Raw genomic sequence first — 9,120 nt, 5'->3', positions numbered from 1 at the left:
GATGACTTCAGACTGTTCAGTTCCTGTTTTGACGTCACGAACACGCCCTGCATTCACCCAGCCAGGCCTGCGTTTTTCCTGGCACGCCTGCGTTTTTTCGAACACTCCCTGAAAACGGTCAGTTGACACCCAGAAACACCCACTTCATGTCAATCACTCTGCGGCCAGCAGTGCGACTGAAAAGCTTCACCAGACCTTGTGTGAAACTACATTGTTTGTTGTAATAGTACGTCGCACGTGCGCATTGCGTCGCATATGCATGCACAGAAGTGCCGCTTTTTTGCATCATCGCTGTGCAGCGAACAATTTCAGCTAGCGATCAACTCGGAATGACCACCTATGTGCAGTTATTTCTCTGACAATTACAAGTAACTTCATATAGTTAGAATTCTCACACTTCCTATGCAAGAGCGGATATCTCCATCAGTAAGGTGCATGCTTCCTGTGTAATAGGTTGTGGGTTCTAATCCTGGATATGACACTTGCAAATTAATTGTCAGAGAAATAATCAGCATTGTGAGCGACTGAGCAGATCTATGTAGTGTGTGGCTGCGCCCCTACATAGATCTGCCTAGTTGCAACGGTTTTGTAGTAGCTTCATATAGGGGGTCATTCCGAGTTGTTCGCTCGCAAGTGAATTTTAGCAGATTTGCTCATGCTAAGCCGCCACCTACTGGGAGTGAATCTTAGCATCTTAAAATTGCGAACGATGTATTCTGAGTAGCTTCAGACTTACTCGGCATCTGCGATCATTTCAATGCTTGTCGTTCCTGGTTTGACGTCACAAACACACCCAGCGTTCGCCCAGACACTCCCCCGTTTCTCCAGCCACTCCTGCGTTTTTTCCGGAAACGGTAGCGTTTTTTCCCACACGCCCATAAAATGGCCTGTTTCCGCCCAGTAACACCCATTTCCTGTCAATCACATTACGATCGCCAGAACGATGAAAATGCCGTGAGTAAAATTCCTAAGTGCATAGCAAATTTACTTGGCGCAGTCGCAGTGCGGACATTGCGCATGCGCATTAAGCGGAAAATCGCTGCGATGCGAAGATTTTTACCGAGCGAACAACTCGGAATGACCCCCAGAGTTAGAATCGGCAGGCTTGCTATGCAGGAGCAAAAAATAAAAAATATTTTTTTTTTCTTACATACAGTATATATACATAGGGGGCACCAATATTTTTCTTGCCTCCGGGCAACTGTGACAAACTTACGCCACTGACTGGCAGGCAACATCTGTGCCTGTGAAAATCCAACGTTTAACATCGATACATTTATTGGGGGTACCATACTTTCACTTTAACATTGAATTTATTACCCTATGTTTTTATATTTTATTTGTTTTACATTTTCCTATTGACACTTGAGATTGCATGAAAACAAGTGAAAGAGCATTGAGTGGAAACTACAATACCATAGTGATACCATTCATTATACACCCGTAAGAGGGCAAGTAGACAAAGTGTCCGTGCCAAGCATAGCTTTCACATTGTTTCTTGTTGCCTCAACTAGTAAGTGATCATTGTTACTGTATCTCAGGTTACGTAGGAAGTAACTCATTCATTCATCAATGACCTTTATTGAGCCTCTTAAATAAATATAATAAAACCATTTCATAAAACAGCCGCCTAACTTCCAAACATATATACAAAAATAATCTCTCATTTTAACATATAGGCGTCTAATATATTTGAGTCAATCATTACATTTTACATATTTTTCTTATAGTTGAATATTTAATCACCCGACTGTGATTTCTAAATAGATTATCTCCGTCCCGTTTGTTTGTTAGGATTAAGCAGGTCGCTTATGCATATTAAACACGAGGCCACTTGATGGACTTCCAATGAGCTCTTGTTACTGATGCTCCGAAAGTTGGTTTCCACGGCTTTTTTACCGCTGTTGAATGTCTGGACACTGTGATGTCTCATGGCGGTTTTCTGTCCTGAGTATTTCTCTTCCTGGTCGCCCTGGGACTGTTCGTCCTGTATAGAGAACACAAGAAGTTTGCATCTGAAAACTATTTTAATACTTTGCTTTTTGCTACTTTGCTGTTTTACAAGACATTTCTGTTTAGTTTTATGACCACAGACCAGTGACGTTGTACAGGGATTTTATGTTTCTTTTATATGTTGTTACTTTACTAACAAGCAGTTTGTTTCCATGTTAATGAAGAAGGTGGCGAAGGCATCTGGGGCCTCGATTACTAAATTAGGCTATAGGGGGTCATTCTGACCCGTTCGCACGCTGCTTTTTATCGCAGCTGAGCGAACGGGTACCCACCGCGCATGCGCCGGCGTATGCCAGTTGGCCGAAGGCCGTAGCGGGGCTGCGATCGCCTCTGCCTGATTGACAGGCAGAGGCGGTCGCTGGGCGGGAGGGGGCGGAACGGCTGCGTTTGGCTGTCGGTTCATGGGCGTAGTCCGGCCAACGCAGGCGTGGCCGGACCGTGCGGGGAGTGACGTCATACACAGCCGCTGCAGGTCAGGGAGCGGCGAGTAGCTCCCGGCCAGCAAGCTAAAGCTGCGCTGGCCGGGAGTTACTCTGGAAGTGCAAAGGCATCGCCGCATGTCAGGGAAGATGAACGTAGCTGTGCTAAATTTAGCACAGCTACGATCAACTCGGAATGACCCCCATAGTTGTCAACTTTCTTCTAAGGGTGAAGTTGGGTCGGCACTGCTAGGTGCGTGACGCAGCATAGGTGGCTAGCGCGGGGAGTGTGGCAGTGAGATTGCATCATCATGGTCCCGCTATGCACTGCTGAGATTACTGGCATTGTAATTCAGGGTGTGCGGCTATGATAACACGTATCATTCAGCATGAATTGCATCATTGGCCGCCTGGAACTCCCACTGTACTCGGGAAGTGGGCGGTGCTGGGTGGACAGCGGCAGCTGCAGGGGACTTAAATGCTCCTCTAGACGGCTGGGAGCGCCACCTGAGATTTGGGAGCCTCCCGCCATCCCTGGAGATTAAGCAAGTATGATTTAGCACATACTGTAGTGGTCTGTTTATCATAGACACCACGATTGTGCGTTACATAATAGTCTTTATCGCTGGTTACCCTTGTGTCAGCAAATGATCCACATTTAGGGGCTGAGCCACACGCAATGGCAAGATTTGCACATATTTGCGCATGCGTCACTAAAAAGTCGCGCAGCGCATGTGTCTCATGGTAGCAGTAGCGATTGAGATGCACGGTATGAGAAATGTACTGGGAATGTGCTGGGAGATCCCGGGCGGTGACTGGGAGCTGGCACTATGGGGTGATATCTGGGTTTCGTAGCTGTGAAGTCAGACGCTTACATTGGAGGCCATGCTCCAATTGGAGGCCGGTGCACAAAGTGGCCAGCACGGATGGTGTAATGGTTAGCATTACTGCCTCACAGCACTGAGGTCATAGGTTCGATTCTCACCATGGCCCTAACTGTGTGGAGTTTGTATATTCTCCCTTTGCTTGTGTGGGTTTCCCCCGGGTACACGGTTTCCTCACACAGTCTAAAAATATACTGGTAGGTTAATTGGGTCAGGTGGTTCTTACCTGCCGTCAAATTCTATGTAAAGTGTGCATCCCAGTCAGGCGCACACTTGTACACCGGGGGAAGGGCTGATACTAGCTTTAGACACTAATGAGGGAAGAGGATGCGTCAGGAGGACTTTGCCTGTCCTGTCACCTGACCTCGTGCCTCGCTGATGTCACTGGACACTAGTGAGGGAATAGGATGCATCAGGAGGACTCTGTCTGTCCTGTCACCTGGCCTCGTGCCTCGCTGATGTCACTAGACCCTAGTGAGGGAAGAGGATGCGTCAGGAGGACTCTGCCTGTCCTGTCACCTGGCCTCGTGCCTCGCTGATGTCACTAGACACTAGTGAGGGAAGAGGATGCGTCAGGAGGACTCTGCCTGTCCTGTCACCTGGCCTCGTGCCTCGCTGATGTCACTAAACACTAGTGAGGGAATAGGATGCATCAGGAGGACTCTACCTGCCCTGTCACCTGGCCTCATGCCTCGCTGATGTCACTAAACACTAGTGAGGGAATAGGATGCATCAGGAGGACTCTACCTGTCCTGTCACCTGACCTCGTGCCTCGCTGATGTCACTAGACACTAGTGAGGGAATAGGATGCATCAGGAGGACTCTACCTGTCCTGTCACCTGGCCTCGTGCCTCGCTGATGTCACTAGACACTAGTGAGGGAAGAGGATGCGTCAGGAGGACTCTGCCTGTCCTGTCACCTGGCCTCGTGCCTCGCTGATGTCACTAGACACTAGTGAGGGAATAGGATGCATCAGGAGGACTCTACCTGTCCTGTCACCTGGCCTCGTGCCTCGCTGATGTCACTAAACACTAGTGAGGGAATAGGATGCATCAGGAGGACTCTACCTGTCCTGTCACCTGGCCTCGTGCCTCGCTGATGTCACCAGACACTAGTGAGGGAATAGGATGCATCAGGAGGACTCTGCCTGTCCTGTCACCTGGCCTCGTGCCTCGCTGATGTCACTAGACACTAGTCAGGGAATAGGATGCATCAGGAGGACTCTACCTGTCCTGTCACCTGGCCTCGTGCCTCGCTGATGTCACTAGACACTAGTGAGGGAATAGGATGCATCAGGAGGACTCTGCCTGTCCTGTCACCTGGCCTCGTGCCTCGCTGATGTCACTAGACACTAGTGAGGGAAGAGGATGTATAATGGTATAGTTCACAATATTGCTGCCTCCAGGAACCATATACGTTTAGGAACTATGTACGTGCTGGGCTCGATTTAAGTTTGTGGGGGCATCTAATTGTGGGGGCCACTACCAATACGATTGTCAATATGTTATGCTGGCGATGTTATTAAGTGTTATGTGTAAATACTCCCACAATCACAGATTTGTTATACACATTGCAGTGCCCCAGTACACATTATGCCCCCAGAGACCCCAGTTCACACACTGTAATCCACAGTGGCCTCCATGTTGGTGATGTAACTATGTGTGGGGGCGCCCGGGTGACTACCTCTTAATCCCACTCTACCTGTGCCCTCACCTCTCATTCACCTCTGAATGTAAATGCATTATCTGCGGAGTATCAGTCACACACCCCAACCAGCTACAGTCCTGTGCACACCAGGAATGCTGATCTCTGTGTTTAGCAGAGGCTGCTGCGTCCACATTCCTGTAAAGGGTAACTATGACCTGTTTTCTGGGAATTCCCTCCCCAATACCATGTGGGAGGCGCAGCTTTCTCAGTGTTTGCTCAGAGAATGAAACAATTCTGTAAATGAATGGACATAACAAGTGTTGCGTAAACTGGGAAAATGAGACATAATCACCTCTTCCAGATTTGTGATTTATTTATAATAATGCTGGTAATTCTGAGTTGATCGCAGCAGCAAGTTTGTTAGCAATTAGGCAAAACCATGTGCAGTGCAGGTGGGGCAGAGGTAACATGTGCAGAGAGAGTTAGATTTGGGTGGGTTATATTGTTTCTGTGCAGGGTAAACACTGGCTGCTTTATTTTTACACTGCAATTTAGATTTCAGTTTGGACACACCACACCCAAATCTAACTCTCTCTGCACATGTTACATCTGCCCCACCTGCAGTGCACATAAGGGGTAATTCTGAGTTGATTGCAGCAGCAAATTTGTTAGCAGTTGGGCAAAACCATGTGCACTGCCGTCCAGCCCCTTCCCGCCCAGCGACCGCCTCTGTCTTAGAGGCGATCGCTAGGCAACGACTACTGCCATGCACCGGCACGGGTCTGGGACTCCAGGTCGACAACAAAAAGGTCGACACACCTAAGGTCGACGCCAATTGATCAACACACCTTAGGTCGACATGGACAAAAGGTCAACATGGCCAAAAGGTCGACAGGAACAAGGTCGAAATGGAAAAAGGTCGACATGAGTTTTTTATGTTTTTTGGGTGTCGTTTTCTTCGTAGAGTGACTCGCTTCGCTCGCCATGCTTCGGGCATGGAACCTTCGCTCCGCTCTGCTTCGCTCGGCACAAATTACCGTTCCAATCGTAGTCCACGTGGATCGTTAAGTATGAAAAGGTTCCAAAAAAGAAAAAAATTGTGAAAAACTGATGTCGACCTTTTCCATGTCGACCTTGTTCCTGTCGACCTTTTGCCCATGTCGACCTAAGGTGTGTCGACCAATTGACGTCGACCTAAGGTGTGTCGACCTTTTTGTTGTCGACCTGGAGTCCGGATACCCACCGGCGCACTGCGGCGACGGCACATGCGCAGTTCCGACCCGAACGATGCGCTGCGACAAACTGCAGTGAGCGATTGGGTCGGAATGACCCCCCTATGGACAGGTGATAATAAATTAATTGTGACTAATGCTAAAATAGCTCCAACAATTCCACAGGACTAAACACAAACACTAACTAATGTTGGTGTCCCACAGAGCTTAAAATTTAGGAAGAGACATAGGGCGTAATTCAGATCTGATCGTAGATGTGCTAAATTTAGCAGATCTACGATCATCTACTCTGATATGTGTGTGTGTGTGGGGGGGGGGACGCCCAGCACAGGGCTAGTTCTCCCCGCGTGTCAGGCCCTGCCCCCCCACAAGGGTGCAACAGCATCAGACAGCGGCGATGCTATCGCACCTGGCGAGTAGCTCCATGCCTGCGCAGCCTAGCTGCACAGGCAGGTGGCTGCCACCTCCTGGGTCACAGCGACTGCGTGTGACGTCACGCAGCCACCGCGGGCCGCACCCGCATCTGTACGGACACGCCTGTGTTGTCCGGACCGCACCCCGCCAACAGCGTTCTAATGCCGTTGGCACGCCCCCCCCCCCCCCGCAACCCATAGGCAAACACAGGGGGGGGGGGGTTGTTTCTGGTTGCCCGGAAACCCCCTCCTCTTGGCAAGTGGCTCATATTAGGACATTAGCAATGGTATATAATACGATTACTAGAGCCGCTGCCATATCCTGCAGTGTAAGGGACAGAGCAGACCTGCTGCACGTGCCCAGTCTGTGTGTGTGGTTCTCTGTCCTGAGTCAATGCAATGGACCGGAGAGTTGCTACCGGGAAGAAGAGAAAGGAGCCTTACCATGAGGTGGGAGAATGTGTGCTTAGAAAGTGCAGTACCGGTTCTATTATATTTGTGTATTTATTACAGTATGTTTAACCTTTTCCTGACCACTTATTTATATTATTTAAATATGTTTGATACAGCCAATATTATAGGCAATCTATAGTGTTAAATATTAATCCAGTATTCCATGTTCCTCAGAGTGGGAGATTGTGGACTGGCATTTGGAAACCCCCCTCTAGAAATCCTGTCAATCAGGAAGAGGCAATTGCAGCCCTGAGATGCTGTTAGCATCTCTCTGAGCTCTCAGGGTGTACGCGAGTAGTGCGGCCGCTGCGCACGCACTCCGCTAAAGGCTTCAGAATCAGTCTGAATTAGGCCCTTAGAGGAAATCAGAGAAGATTTCTGCACTTTATTCAGCAACTTTTTTCCCTTAATTTTGTAGATAATTGGCAAACGTAATGATGAAATCTAAACAAGACGTTCCGCAGGCAGCAAAGCGGAAGGTTTCCTTGTGACTGTAGAGACGTCATTTCATCACGTAGCTCATACAGATATAACACAGAGACGTCACGCATCTCTATATTGGGAATGTGTGATGCTTCGTATATGTATTACATTACTTATACTACTGTAGGAATCAGTAGCAGATATTACTCATATCTCAGATGAAATACTCCAAAATAATCTCCTCTATACAGCCTATGGGTCCCCCAAACAAGGTTCGGCTATTCTCTCGATATGAGTCTGCAGACAATTGTTTACTAAGGCCATAATGTATCAATGATTGTACCCCACTCATTACACTGTATCTGGTCTCACGTACCCCACTCATTACACTGTATCTGGTCTCACGTACCCCACTCATTACACTGTATCTGATCTCACGTACCCCACTCATTACACTGTATCTGGTCTCACGTACCCCACTCATTACACTGTATCTGGTCTCACGTACCCCACTCATTACACTGTATCTGGTCTCACGTACCCCACTCATTACACTGTATCTGGTCTCACGTACCCCACTCATTACACTGTATCTGATCTCACGTACCCCACTCATTACACTGTATCTGATCTCACAGACCCCACTCATTACACTGTATCTGATCTCACAGACCCCACTCATTACACTGTATCTGGTCTCACGTACCCCACTCATTACACTGTATCTGATCTCACAGACCCCACTCATTACACTGTATCTGATCTCACATACCCCACTCATTACACTGTATCTGGTCTCACGTACCCCACTCATTACACTGTATCTGATCTCACAGACCCCACTCATTACACTGTATCTGATCTCACGTACCCCACTCATTACACTGTATCTGATCTCAATTACCCCACTCATTACACTGTATCTGATCTCAATTACCCCACTCATTACACTGTATCTGATCTCACTTACCCCACTCATTACACTGTATCTGATCTCACTTACCCCACTCATTACACTGTATCTGATCTCACTTACCCCACTCATTACACTGTATCTGGTCTCACATACCCCACTCATTACACTGTATCTGGTCTCACTTACCCCACTCATTACATTGTATCTGGTCTCACGTACCCCACTCATTACACTGTATCTGATCTCACGTACCCCACTCATTACACTGTATCTGATCTCACTTACCCCACTCATTACACTGTATCTGATCTCACTTACCCCACTCATTACACTGTATCTGATCTCACGTACCCCACTCATTACACTGTATCTGATCTCACTTACCCCACTCATTACACTGTATCTGATCTCACGTACCCCACTCATTACACTGTATCTGGTCTCACTTAACCCACTCATTACACTGTATCTGATCTCACGTACCCCACTCATTACACTGTATCTGCTCTCACGTACCCCACTCATTACACTGTATCTGGTCTCACTTACCCCACTCATTACACTGTATCTGATCTCACGTACCCCACTCATTACACTGTATCTGATCTCACTTACCCCACTCATTACACTGTATCTGATCTCACGTACCCCACTCATTACACTGTATCTGGTCTCACTTAACCCACTCATTATACTGTATCTGGTCTCACTTACCCCACT

The 9,120-nt window shown here is 47.9% G+C and overlaps 1 protein-coding gene across 1 annotated transcript in view; it reads right to left on the bottom strand.

The window, feature by feature from the left end:
* Nucleotides 1-1,353: 1,353 nt before the first annotated feature.
* LOC134928631 (cathelicidin antimicrobial peptide-like) overlaps nt 1,354-9,120 on the bottom strand; it is an 80,874-nt gene continuing 73,107 nt past the window's right edge. Inside the window, exon 5 of the mRNA XM_063924560.1 lies at nt 1,354-1,987. Coding sequence (XP_063780630.1) covers nt 1,986-1,987 — 2 coding nt within the window. The 3' untranslated portion in view covers nt 1,354-1,985. The remainder of the gene's footprint in view (nt 1,988-9,120) is intronic.

Source organism: Pseudophryne corroboree, chromosome 5 (genome assembly GCF_028390025.1).
Source record: "Pseudophryne corroboree isolate aPseCor3 chromosome 5, aPseCor3.hap2, whole genome shotgun sequence".
NCBI classification, from domain to species: Eukaryota; Metazoa; Chordata; class Amphibia; order Anura; family Myobatrachidae; genus Pseudophryne; species Pseudophryne corroboree.
This window is presented reverse-complemented; position numbering and strand designations above follow the sequence as displayed.